The following is a 14,918-nucleotide window of genomic DNA, read 5'->3' on the forward strand; positions in this document are numbered from 1 at the left end:
TCCATGTTGAATGTATTTCGACCCAGATCCCAATTTTGGTGGGGTTCACAGACCCACGAGATGCTAGATTGACGCAACTCTCCTGTCCTTGCTAATAAATCCTCAAAATTAGGTGGTGGGCAAGGTTGCACGAAACGGGGAAACAGGTACAAGTTTTCGAAACGGGAACCGATACAAAATGCGACCTCCCCAAATTTTGGAAACGGGGAAACGCGAATATATATATATATATATATATATATATATTAGGACATTTAAGAAATATGTGCAATCATAAAGCATATATGATACATTCTAATTTTTTACATTATGATAAAATTGTCAATTGTCAATGCATAAACTATAAGTCTTTAAATTTACATCACATTTACTCATGAATGATCACATAATGAAAATAGAAATATCCAAAATCAGCCATGAGAAATTTCTAATTTCTTGTCTCGTGCTTGATTGGGAGTTTCCTCCTACATAGTCGAACGACCTTAGTGCTCTTGATTAAATACAAGTTTCATACCATAGTACCCTACATGCTCTTGATTATTGGGAGTGTCCCCTGCATAAAGGGCTTGGTTGTCTTGATTAAATACAAGTTCCATACCTTAGTACATGATAAAATCCAATCGAAACATTGCAATCCCCCCAATCCTGAAATCCTGAAAAACAGATAAGTCTGTTGGATTTTCTGAGATCTAAAATTCTACTTTCTCCATATGAAATCCAATGAGGGTGAAACCACTCTCAAACATCCTGAGTCATTTCATGGTAATGTTAAAAATTTAAGTATCACTTTTACTTTAAGAATTTAACATTACCATGCACTGCATATGCCTCAAATTTTCTGATGAACTGCATATCAACACTAGGGCAAAAGTTCACTTTTATAACTTTAGACAGGCATCTAGAAGCAATTAGAAGTCATTAGGAAAACCTAAAAAAAAACACAAGTTACAAGTGGAAACGTGCGTCGTACGGCCGCGAAACGCATTTCCGGCCGTACTGGCCAAGTTTCCGCATCGAGAAATGTGCCAGTACGGTTGGAAACGCGTTTCACGGCCGTACTACACGCGTTTCAGGGTTTTGTTTTCGTTTCCGTACGAAAACGGCCTCCTACCCTGCGTTTCCTGCAACTTAGGTGGTGGGGGTTCTGCGCTCATGGTTATGCCCTCATTGGCCGCCCATCCCCACAAGGGATATCCGACGCTAACACCTACTGTGGTGAGCACTGGGCAGTGAACAAAGTTCCGCGGTAGATCCATGGTCTAGTTGGTTGACGCTGCTGGCACGCTTGGTCAACATAGCCTGATAACATTAATGCTCTTAGCGGTGAGTGGCAGATAGAGTTTCGACACTTGAGGTTCCACTTTGAGGCTCCTTTACTTGTTTGGCTACACTTCTGCATTAAGTTTGGTTTATGGCTGATCCGGTGCTATGACATGGCATTAGTGTTTATTTGAGGGAGATCCAGCTTGGCTCTCATATGGGCCTTCAACTGGGTTTAAACTCTTTACCACCCTCGAATATGGGATCACTGGATCCATCCAAGTTTTAAGGCACTTCAATTTTGAATAAGTCCGGGATAACTGCCAAGGCCTTGCAGCGAAGGTAACTCAAAGAAATTTACTCGAAGTCTTACTAAGACATTTGCCAAAACACCAAATCTCTGAAACAATGACCAAATTCCGAGGAACCCTCAAAGATGCTATGCCATGACCACTAGATCTCAAGGATACCAACAGGGCTTGATTTACCTTGGATTTTGAATGAAAGAAAGAAATGACTCCAAAGGCCAAACCTTGATCACTGAATCTTATGATATCACAACTCTATCATACACTGTAGAATCATCACATCACTCTTAAACCAAGTGTTCGTCAACACTAGCTAAATCCTCATTTAACGCACTATACATAAGTTACCTTCTTAACATGTGAGATAGTCTACAATCTTAAGTATCACCATGATCCATTCAATGCATAATAGTCTACAATCTTAAGTATCACCATGATCCATTCGATGCATAATCATTCCCAATAATTGAAAGCACATTTTATAATAGGTTATCTGAGAGATGAACCAAACATATTCATATAGTAACCCCGCAGTTCATGAGGATAATAACAATCACTTAGTGCCAGAAGCTCAACTTGATCATAAAGAATTATAAGGCAACTCCCAAAGACATATAAATATACTTAGTGCCAGAAGTTCAACTTGATCATAAAGACATATAAGGCAACTCCCAAAGACATATAAATATACTTAGTGCCAGAAGTTCAACTTGATCATAAAGACATATAAGGCAACTCCCAAAGACATATAAATATACTTAGACCATTATGCTTACCTGAGTGAGTTAGATTAGCAGACAACTGAAGGAGAGACTTCCACTCTCTACCCAACCATAGGCTAGTTACATTGCAAACTCTCTTGCAGTTGACCACCCGTGAGCCGAATTCAGAGTGTTAGGGGATGCTTGTATAGGGGATAAATTCACACCAATGGCTTGGTTAAGTAGCTAGGAGATGGAGTCCACTATTCTGGTGGTTCATCAACTCAACAACAAGCACTTAGTGGTCCATTCATTCTCTGAGCTTCACACAGGCCTCACAGGCTTACACAAGGGCTCAATGATTTTAAACACAACCACAAGGATTATGACCTAGGGTCACAGAGTACAGGCTCAAAGTCTGCTCCAGTGTTGCCATGGTATCTCCACAACTTCACAATGCTGAGAATCTGCCTTGAATGCACTTTGTTCTCCCTGGAGAATAAGTTTACCCAAACAAATATGCAAGCTTGATTGAGCCAACATGAGCGAGAGATAGTGCGAGAGCTCCTGTGTCCTTTGTGAGGGTGTATATATCCTTTGCAACGTCTCTTCGTGTTTTCTGAAAGAGAGAAAGGGAGAGAGCACTTCCTTCTTCTTTCTGTGTTTCTTTGAGAGTGTCCCTTCTAACATTAGAGAGAACCCTGTCTTGGCTTCTCTCGAATGTTCTCTCCCCTTTGTAGTTTATCTCTTCGACCTTGTCTTTTGAAGGGGTGTTTCCTCGATTTGCGAAAGGAAAGGGGAATGGGCGTTGCTTGTCCTTCCACCACCCTATCCATTCACGTAATGGCAGTGAGTGGCTCTACAAACTTAGTTCAACCCCAATCGCATCACATCAAATCTGTTAGACAATGGCTTCTCCAGGCTGCAAGCAGTTGTGGCATTAATTTGACTTGGTATGTGTTATGGCTTTTCAAACAACCAAGCAAGCAAGCCTCCCTCGGACTAAGGATTTGCAAGGCCATCCTTCCTAAAACTGCTTTAGTTGATTAATTTAATTTAATAATTGTCTAATATTTAATCAACAGTTTAGCTAGTCGTGGTTTTCCCCCACACTAGTATTGTAGTCACATTTATTATTACAAAGATCAGGGGTAGAACAAGGGATGTTACAAGTGGATAGTTATATCTACATTACCTTGATAACTTATTGAGCAATGTTTTAAAACTTTGACTCGAGTTCGGAACCGATCGAGGGTCGACTCCAACTCCGACTTGGCCAGTTTGATTTCAATGACTCGATCGTTGTAAAAAATACATTAAATATATATATATATATATTTTAATGAAAAAACATAATTTTAAAGATTTTCATTCACGTTTCCAGAATCCAAACACAAAGCATTAGAATATAGAGAGAAGACAACATATGATCAAAGTAGGCTAATGAATATATCCATTATATCAAAATGGCACCCAGTGCACTGTCCAATACATACATGATATAGAGATCAGAACAAAAACACATAACCAAGGAGGCTCTAAATGGTCTCTACAACAAAAGTAAAACATCACTAGTCACTAGTCACTACTGGCTACTGTTAGAGAAGCCAACATCATCTGGCCCAAACTCTAAATCAGAGTCAGATAGGGAAACCCATGGCTCTTCCTCATCACAATCTCCAAGTGCAATTGTAGAAGTAGCAGCACTAGCAGGCGCAACAGCTGCATGCTGAGATAGACGAGCTATGCGCTTGCGTCGTCGCTGAGTAGAGGAAGTGCCTGCAACTGGAGGACTTGGGGTTGGGCTTGGTACTAGTGGATCTGCATTTAATTGAACATGATGTTCAACTAATACCTTCATTTGTAAATCCAAATCAATACCAATATGCTCATCATAATCAAACTCTGTTGGATGACTCTCCAATACCCAATCTGATGTTTGATCAATATCTTCGAACACAATGGGATCTGTATCAGGTCTTTTGTTTAACAATTGGTTGCGCCTTAGCCAAAGGTTGTATTGGACATAGATTAGATCATTTAACCATTTTTTTCCAAACAAGTTCTTTTCTTTGTGTGAATCCTCTCGAAGACAAACCAATTGCGTTCACACCCAATAGCACTGCAAGTTTGACACAAAATACGGATTGCAAACTTCTGCAATTGAGGACAATGGCTACCAAATGCCTCCCACCATTGTGCTGCAAAAAACATAGTTGTGTAATGAGTTAGCACAACAAAATATATCCAACTTTCAAATTATAAACCATTTAGCAAAATAAGAATTTGAAAATTGAAATTGTTTTTTTACCTGGCTCATCTGCTTCCCTTGCAATCCTGGTTAGATTCTTGCCAAAGGTGGTACTTGTGGCTTTGCTGAAACAAGTGATCTATCGGTGTATTTCCAACTAGTCACTCTCCTTAGGGACCATGCGGTCAATGCAATCAATCAATCCATCTCTAACCTCCCTAGTCAAAGCTTCTGCCTCCATAGATTTATAATGATACCTTGGGTTTGGAAAATACCCAGCTACATGTATAGGGCGATGGAGTAGATTGTTCCATCTTTGATCAATGATTTCCCAAATGGGCCCATACTCAGCCACTCTATCCTTGTATGTTGCCTTTATTTTCTCCTTTGCTTGATCCATAGCCTCATAAATGAAGCCCATAGCCAATCTTTCCCCATCCACCAACCACAACACCTTAACCAGTGGCTCAACAACCTTCACAATCTCTGCTGCCTCTTTCCAAAATATTTCTTCATTAACTTTCTTTCTCACATCTTTTCCATCCTATTTGCGAGACCAAAATATTTCTTCATTAACTTTCTTTCTCACATTTTTTCCATCCTATTTGCGAGACCATTAACATTCATCACTGGAAAACACTCTTTGCAAGTTTCTATGTTGGGAAAACATAGATTGCAATGTCAAAAATGAGTTGCAAATCTAGTGATGGCAGGCCTAATAATATCCCTGCCCCCTGTGTGTTTCCTCATCAGGTTTAAAATCCATGAGTGGTTGTAGATATATTTTGTTATGCTTTGGGCATGCTCTACAGTGTTCTTGATCCAATCTATTTTACCAATATCCTCAAACATGAGGTCTATGCAATGTGCAACACATGGGGTCCAAAAGATGGTTTTGTGTTTTTCCTCAACATTTTACCAGCAAGAACATAGTTAGAGGCATTATCTATGATGATTTGAACAACATTAGCCACCCCCACCTCTTCAACAACCTCATCCAAAAGCTGAAACAACAATTGTGCATCTTTCACCCTATCAAATGCATCAACTGATTTTAGAAACATGGTTACCTGTGGGCAAAAGATAAGAAAGTTTATGATGGTACGGTTCCTTTGATTAGTCGATCCATCTAACATGATGGTACGTACTGTTTTTGCCTGCCCATGAGCTTTTGAAATCTTTCAAATATTCATCAATGGACAAAACCTCTTTTTGCAAAATAGATCCCCTTAACTCATGCATAGAAGGGCCTTTGAAGCCCTTTCCAGTAGCAAATATGATATCAAATATAGGTTCATAATACAGTGAACGAGAAACATTGAAGGGGATATCTCATACCACCATCTAGCTATGTAATCACAGACAGTTTCTCTCAATTCTTTCTTCCAATGGTCACCTAAAGTGGGATGCATTTGACCTCTGTTAGCTTGAGGACCTTGTGCACTATCAGAAGGAGAGGAGGGTGTGAAATAACTTTTGATATCACCCTTCTTTTTAATTTTACCCTTTTTTCATGAATAGACTCCAAAGAGGGAGGAACATAACAAAAGGGGTTGGATGCGTCAGTGCAATGCATAGATGAAGAGCCCTGACCATCTTTTGGACCCCATGTGTTGCACATTGCAGCCATCATGTGTTTTATATTGCTCTTACTCCCAATTTCGGCCTCTATTTCTTTTTGCCTAGCTTTTTCTTCCTCAAACTTCTCAATTTTTTCTATCAACTCCTTCCTAATATCCCCAATTTGTTCCGCTAGTGTTGCACATGAGCAATTTGGCCTCTAATACTAGCCAAGTGTTGTTTCAGCCTATGAATGCCCCCTCCACCTCCCTTAATTTTTCTATGACAAAATTTGCAATGCATTTGATTATCAATCATCTCAACATATGCCCAAGCAACATCTTTCATTCTAGGAGCCATTTTCTGATATTTGGACTTGGAAATGAAAGGAAACAAATCTGAAAATGAAAAGAAAAAAAACAACTCTTCAATGTTCATTTCTTTTACAAAAATTACTCTTTTCAATTTCCAGATTTGCAAAAAAAAAACACAATCAACAAACGCTGCTCCAACAAACCAACTCCTCAATGCTGCTCCAATGATTGCCCAAGAAGCTCCTCACTGCTGCTCCAATGATTGCCCAAGACTCCTCACTGCTGCTCCAAAAACCAACTCCACAACTCTTCACAAACTCCTCACAAATTCTCACACAAATGCAATGAGATAGCTGTGAGGAAATGTGAGGGGGTTGGGTAGCTTTTATAGGCTTGGGAGAGGTTAGATGAATAAACAGAAAACCTAAAACCAAAAAAAAGCAATTTTGGAGTCCACTTTCCCTCCAAAATACGTCGCTAATTGGGTTTGACTGGCTCGTCTGGTTTAAGTCGGACTCCGTCGAGCCGACTGGTCTGTTACTGAATTGGTGACTGGCTCGGCTGGTTCGGCAACAGACCAGCCATTGAACTGGTTTTTTTGCCGAGCCGGCCTGAGCAGGGGTCCGGCTTGGTCGATTCCGAATCGGCTCAGCTGAATTTTAAAGCATTGTTATTGAGTAATTTTATTAACATATAGAGTATATTACGCCAAGTTGGTATGATGCACAAGTTGCCGGCTTGTTAGAGTATTTATTGTAATCTTGACTTGTGCCCTTGGTGATAACCCACATTGATATTAATTAGATGGGCTTTGTGGTCCCACATTTATGGTTTTGGGGGCAACTCGCTAAACCCCAACTCTTGCTTTTAGTGTCTATATATTTATACATACAAGGCCTTGCTTCGCTTGGTCTAAGGCCTTGCTTCACTTGGACTTGTAGAGGAACCGAACCATATTTGAGAGTGCAGTTTATTCATTGGAGGGTTCTCTACTATATTGGTGTTCTTGTTCTTTTGTATATTGGGCTATCATGAGGTGCAACATATAACCTAGTACAAATGAGATGTGTAACCTACAAATCAAAATGGCAAAAAAGGTTGAGGTCCATCATATGAAACAATTAACATTAATTACCACAATCTGAATATTCTATAATAATATTAATGATAATAAACTAACATAAAAACACATGATAATAGAAAAATCCAACATAAATCCATCTTAACCACAAAATTTAAGCATTGAGAAGTTTTCTCCTTGGTTTCTTTGATTCATATTTGTGGTTAATAGATCTTGGGTTAAGATGGATATGTGCTGGATTTATTGTGTGTTGATTAGAAAGTGATCACTTCCATTATGAATGAAGTCCAATACCTTACTTGTTAACACGAGTGACGCAAAAAGATTGTCACTTGGATTTTTAAATCACGTCCATTCATAGTTGATAATGTGGAAGAGAAGAAAAACTAGAAGAGGAAGAGCTATGTATTAGATAAGAATGCAACTACTTTCCATATTTAGAAATTTGCACATGTTTGACATGGAGTATATCTCATTATATTTCTTCCCTAGTTAGGGTAACTGACCTCACTTTCCAGCATACATGAGGAATTTGTTGCGGAAAAGTGGCTTTAGGCAGCCACTTGATCTATGTAGTTAAAACTCTCTTGCAACCAACCAAGTAGGCAATGTTCTATTTGAGTCTTGTATTTTGTGTGCAAACATCAAGTGTAGTCATTAGGATAACTGTGATCTCTGAAGTACGTTGGAAGCTCATTGAGGAATTTTATCAACATATAAACTAGGTGGCTGAAAATCTTTATTGATGTCCATTGGATTACTAAGAAAATCCCTCATCATTATGAGAATGTTAAATCTCTTCAATACGAGATCTAATTTATTTATACCTCAACAATTATTTATACCCAGAAATTATCTACTCAATAAAATCTGATAACTGCTGCAAAATGAATTCACTTGTATTTTAACTTTCAGAAATTAAATATGCAGTGGAAATAAAATAGGGAAATCAATCACACCACAGCAGAAAATTCTGCCCAAAATAATTTTCCTTCACTCTATATGACTCAGAATAATTAGGGGCTAGACCCACAAAGAATACACAGAAAAACTACAAGTGCTTGGAACCTGGAAATCTGCCCCCATGCAAAATCAGCCTCAAGGATATGGCCCCCCTGGAACTCGACCTTCTTGAAAGTTTTGGTCTTGGAAATCGGCCTCCTTCACCAGCTAACTAGGTCCTTCATTCTCCCTTCCTACAACCCCTACACACTTGAGAAAAATTGGCCCCTGGATAAACTTGGCCATCCCTCTTTAGCATTTTAGCCTCTTTCTCCTAGACTCGGCCTCCTTGAAGTTTGCTTCCAGAATTTCCTTGCTACAATCCTTTTCGCTTCTCTTCGGTCCTGGAGTCTCTCACTCCTTGAGAAAATTGCTCTCTCAACAATAGCAATGTAATGTGTCTTTATCCTCTCCCATAGGTTTTCTTTATAATTTCTCCATTGGCCAAATCCTTAATCTTCAAAGTGATAGATGTTAAAAATAAGGGTATCAAGGAAGTGTTCCTAGGCGTTTATCCTATTGGCCTAGGGAGACTCATTAATACCCTTTTGTCTAATTGACATTATGTGTTTTATTAATGTCAAGGAGCTAAGTTACTTTTTATGGGAGATGTACCTTGTAACTTAAGTTATTAAAGTCAAATGTGTTTTGAAAGCAATGTTCCACCGAGTTTCCGGGACGGGGAAACTTGGGAGCAGGGATACAGGACGTATATAAGCAACCCTAAATTTTAGGGATTTTTTGGGGAAACGGGGGATGTCATAGTCATAAAATTATAAATTATAAATTATAAAAAATTTAATATATAAAAATAAAAAAATAAAATCCCAGAAATATGTCAATAACTAAATAGAAAATATTAATAATTATGGAATGTACATCTGAAGACTGCATATGATCATCATTACATATTAGACTATTATCATTTATGGATTATCATTTGATATTTCTGCATTGTAAATCTAAAAGTAAATTACTAAATTGAATCCATCATTTGACATTATGCAATGTTCCTTCTAGATTCATCATTTGGCATGATGCAAGGCACATCTAAATTAAATTCATCTATTGACAATTGAAATTATGCAATGCACATCAAATTTTCAAAAACGATAAAAAGTAAATTCATCATATGACAATGGCATTGACATTATGTTGAATTCTAAAATAGCCATAAAATACTAAACTAAAAGTAAACATAGAAAGCACTAAGCAATGAAATACTAGTAAATTTCTCAAAAATTCTAAATAATATTAATAAATACCAAGTCTTAAGTTTTAATGTACTTTAAGTTTTTTATTTTATTTTTGTTATTGTTTTATTTTATTTTTAAAAATTAAAATTTTAATATATTTTAATTAATTAATTTATTTAAAAAAAAGTTTTAACTTTTAACAAGTTTCAAGTTTTAATATTGTTTCATTTTTTTATTTAATTTTTTCATATATTTAAATTTGTATTTTTAATTTTTTTTTTAATGTTTTATAAAAATTATTAGACAAAAAAAGGGGGATGCATATGTGTGCCCCAGATGTCCTCCTTGCTTCCCCCCGACGTCCCCCTTCTCCCTTGCATCCCCCCGGCATCCCCTTGCGTCCCCCTGACGTCCCCTCGTCCCCCCTGCAAAGGAGTCGCGTTTCGTCGCCAGAAAAATGCCCCCTCGGAGTTTCCCCGAGTTTCTCCAAAAAGGGGACATGGGGGAAACGTTTCCCCAGGAGTTTCCCCGTCCCCGGAGCATGGGGGAGCGCTGGGGTGCGCCCCCCACCCTGGGGGACATATTCTTGTGGAACATTGCTTTATATCAGTTTTCAACAACCGGGAATATGTTGAAGTCGTGGTCCTTCTGAGTAGTATAGGTCTTTGTGCAGAGAGTTCTTTCTATCAGCCATACACACAGCCAATAAGAGGGAGACTCTAGCTATGTCCAGCTTGTGCCAGTGAGGATTAAACCGGCACAGTTTTCAAGAATACACAGAGGGTGATTCCACACTCTCTCCTTTCGGTATTTCGACCCCATTTTGGGGGCTAAACTTCGACCAACAATATGCAACAAATTCAATCTAGAACTTCACCAACTTGCCCAGATTTCTTTAGCGAACTTGACCTTGGCTTAGGGAAGGAACTTCTTTTAACTGTGATGTACTGAAGCCTTCTTTACTGGCTGTACGAGTTCCTTTGTAGAGGTAATGAATACTGTAGTCACTTTTTCGAATCCCTTCTTCCTTGAGCAAGACTTGGCCAGATTTGTTCTTTGGGAACTGGGCTCTTATAGATTTCTCTTCAACCTGAAAAGATGAGATAGAAAATACCATATAAGATAATAAAATCAACTAATAACACTTCTCTACCTCAATGTCTCCTGCAAATCATCTTCTCCTTTGAATCCCAATGGTGAAATCAAAGTGATTTCACTCTTTGGTCCAACTAGGGTATCTAGTTCTAACATCGAAGTTAGCAATGGTGGCTAGGTTTTCCAAAACCCCAAGCTTCTCTCCAAAAACTCTCCAAGAGCTCTTTTCTCCAAAAAGGCAAGTGAAAGAATGAGGAGGGATCTGCTCCTTTCCCTTTTTGTAACTCACTCACCTCTTTTCTCCCATTAAATATTTAAAAGCACCTTTCCTTTCTTTATTTAATAAAGTGACTTCTATAAACTAATTATAGTCACTTTTAATGCTGGAAAATGCCTAATTCTCCTCGGTGGTCACACTGGCCATCCAAAGCCCCTTTTTATCATTCTGCCCTGTATATCTTTTTGCCCCGATTCCAACAAACTATTACACTAAGGTACACCTTAAACATAATTAATTAAAATATGCCTATTACTAACGTCATTTTATAGCAATTGTCAGAATGCAATGGAACCAAGAGCAAACCATGTGGAATTGATCCCGATGATGAAATAAGGTAAGCGATCCCAGCCGGACCCATAAAATTTCTCTAAAACCTTCTGATCTCACCGATGGAGTAATCCCACTTCTATGACCAAGCTGACACAAGCTCTGGAAAACATTCCAAACCACCTCACCAGGTAATCCAAAATTTGGGGACATTACATAAACATCTCCAACTCCTTTCAGAGATGTGTGCAGAAAGTCCAAGGAACTTTAGACAAAGGGTTTTAATCACGGCCCTTCACCTTAAGCTTTATATATAGCTTGTTGATGACATCGATATATGGTTGAATGGACTGACCAGTGACCTGCTAGAGATGAAACCAATGTGTTAACAATGAACATATCTTGTTTGTAGCCAAGAGTATAAAACCATTTCAGGGAGACCAAAGATAAATAATAAATTCAACCCCAAAATCTGAATTTTTTGTCGACCAACATGTTTATCACCATGATCAAGCAGACAAATGTGTGAACATCTCTGAAGTCCTCAAATAAAATTCATCATGGGACTCCGTGGACACTATATGGAAGATTTAATGAAGAGTTAAGTTCAGCTCAATCTGATACCTTTTGCTTGGGTATGAATTTGCCGCGTTTCAAAAGTGTTGTACAGTGGCCGAATTTGCATCTACTGGAGGTGATGGAATGATCTAGTCACCAATACCTCTTTCCTTGAATCCTTTTATAACTTTTAATTCAGCATGAAATTTTTATGACTCAATACTACGAGGATTGAATAAATTAGGGCTCTTCTGATATCAGTAACATATTATATAATGGTTGAAGTTCTGTTTTTTGATTTTTCTTCAGTTTTAAAATAAGTTTTGTCGTGTGCGACACACCCTTTACAGTTTACCCTAATGAACCACGTTGATTTTGAAAGGGATGTCGTCATACCTGTGCTTGCAATATGTGGCTGCACCTATGATACTGGGCAACATAGATTATAAAACACTTGCCTAATGACATATTAGCTCACTTTAAAGCTTAGGACCTTGTAATAGGGTACACTTTGTGAAATAAGATACCTATTCCTGTAATTAAATACATGTCAGATGTCAAAGATTCTCATATATGGGTTAACTATACCTTATTTCTAGCAGTACAGCATCACTGAGTGCTGGTAGATTCCATAGCTTTATAAATATCTTCTTTTTCCTTAGCTATTGGGGTTCAGACAAGAAGACTTATGTGCATTGTATATATATCTCATAGCTAAGAGCTGGGTCTTTGTTCTCGACATCTTTCTAGAAGGATCTTTTGCCCTTTATGGGCTTTGGTCCGCCAGTTAAAACCTTATAACAAACATATTTTGTAAAGCAATAACCCAACTAACATGTATTCGAGTAAATATAAAGAAGTAGAAGGTATGATTTTGTAGTTTCATACATGACTATCAAAATAGTCTAATTTAAATTTATAAATTATAATTGTAGAAATTTTGCCTTGTTGCCGGCCAATAATGCAATGAAATTCTCTGGAATCACCAAAATATTGGTCAGCTAATTTTTTTCCTGTCATCTAGTTATGGTTTTCGACATCTGTTTTTATTTTGCATTGTGATTTTGGTACCTACAAATCAGTTTTTGAATAAATTTCTTGCACAAATTTCTTAAAGCTTTCCCCTTGTATGTGAATTTATTCCTTTGCTTGCTTGCATAGCTGTTCAGAATATCAATGAATTCAGAAAAATGGCTCTCTTCATCGTAGTATCAATGAATTTATTCCTTTGCTTGCTTCATGTATGTATGATCCTGTCTACAGCTATTGATTAATTCTGGATAGAACTAAAAGTTCTCTCCGGTTGGTATTATTGAGCATTCCTAGTGTACTAGTTGCTTTTGCACATTATATAATTTTTATTTAATTTGTCAAAGCTACAGTTTTGTTTGATTACTTTGTTTACGTCTTATGTTTGCCTGGCAGTCTTACTTGATTTAATTTTATAGGTGGCTGAGCGGGCTTTATTTCTTTGGAATAATGATCATATAGTAAGCTTGATTGCTCAAAATCGCCATGTCATTTTGCCAATCATTTTCCCTGCTTTGGAGAGAAATACAAAGAATCACTGGAATCAGTCTGTTCACAGTTTGACTTTAAATGTAAGAAAGATTTTTCTGGAGATGGATCAGGATCTTTTTCAAGATTGCCAAAACAAGTCCCGTGAAGATGAAGAAAAAGATAAAACTTTACAGGAGAAACGTGAACTGACATGGAAGCGCTTGGAAAATGTTGCTGCTGCAAAAGCTGTTAGTAATCAGCCTGTGCTTGTTTCCCATCCAGCAGGTTCTGATGTCACTACCAGCCAGAGAGCCTTACCAGATTTAACGTCTTCCCTTTCAGGGATTTTACTAGCGCCCTAGCTTGTTAAGTTGACTGAAGGCTGTCTTGAGTTTTACTAAATTGCTTTGATGTGGGTTAATTTGAGTGGAAAACTTCAATATCAATCAGAGTTTCAAGCTGGGCCTTATTTGGAGCCTGGCCTAGAACCCACAATCCTAAAGGCATTGCTTTGACCAGTTTTTTGATTTCAACACTATCTTATCTGCTGGGATCAAGATAGTTGGAAAGTGTTGTTTCACTGTCCTTTTTGGAGTTGAAATAAATGGAAGTTGAAAGGGAAAACCAGTTGAATGCGTGACCTTTTCAAGGCAGTTTGCCTGCATAGTCACTTCAAGTCTGTAGTTTCTTTGTTTGGCCAGCTACCTCCTTATCAATGAATGCTATAACGATTGCCATTGCTCTTCATCTGACAGGGCTGGCTGTGTTTATAGTACCATATAAAATTTATCATCAAAATGGTTTGCTCCACAAGATTGTAAGAGAAGCTCTGCTTGTGGTTAGCTTATTTGTGTAAATGTCACATTTAACTAGTTGCTAGAAAAACTAGTTATATGATAGTTAATTAGATTTCAATGTCATAGGAACTGATTAGTGTCTGTACTTTTTAGCATCCCCTTGCCCTAAAATGGGCCAGTATCTACCGTATTGCAGGGGGGTTCCAGTAGGTTTGTGTGTGGAAAAGCTCAAATCATGTATAAAAAACAAGAGCAAATTTCCTCTTTTGGACAGTTATGCTATCATTGCATTTTAAAAGAAAGGAAATCATATATTTTCTGCAGGATGTATTTCTTGTTTTGGTTACTGATCATACATGATCACAGTCCATGTGACATGATTTTTAAATACCGGACTTGTAGATTTGGAGGACCCTTATAAGCACTATTGTCTGTGTTAGTAATTTTGAGGTAAGTTTCTTTTTCATCTTGAAGTTCATCGTGTAACTGTTGTTGACACATTCAATTGAGTGCGTTAATTGCATCAAAATTATTGAATTTTGTTGGTTCTTGTTAGGCGTTGTCTTTCAAATTTCAGTTAACTTTTTTGTGGGAAAAATCTGTTAGAATTTTGGAGGCAGCTTTTCCAATATTAAGGTGACAGAAAGGTTATGAACCAAATTGCATTGTATTCAAACTAGGTCTCTTGCTGAGGTGACATCTGTTTTGGAATTTAAACAAATTCATTATCGCATTTGCAAGTGCAACT

At 37.8% G+C, this 14,918-nt stretch overlaps 1 protein-coding gene across 12 annotated transcripts in view; it reads left to right on the plus strand.

The window, feature by feature from the left end:
• LOC149222519 (serine/threonine protein phosphatase 2A 57 kDa regulatory subunit B' theta isoform-like) overlaps positions 1–14,718 on the plus strand; it is a 63,604-nt gene extending 48,886 nt beyond the window's left edge. For all 12 annotated transcript variants that reach the window (XM_089385483.1, XM_089385484.1, XM_089385487.1 and 9 more), the window contains one exon: positions 13,322–14,718. In XM_089385483.1, coding sequence (XP_089241609.1) covers positions 13,322–13,735 — 414 coding nt within the window. In that variant the 3' untranslated portion in view covers positions 13,736–14,718. The remainder of the gene's footprint in view (positions 1–13,321) is intronic.
• Positions 14,719–14,918: the final 200 nt, after the last annotated feature.

Source organism: Pinus tabuliformis, chromosome Q (assembly GCF_031772625.1).
Source record: "Pinus tabuliformis cultivar Carrire ecotype Pingquan chromosome Q, CPIR1, whole genome shotgun sequence".
Lineage (NCBI taxonomy): Eukaryota > Viridiplantae > Streptophyta > Pinopsida > Pinales > Pinaceae > Pinus > Pinus tabuliformis.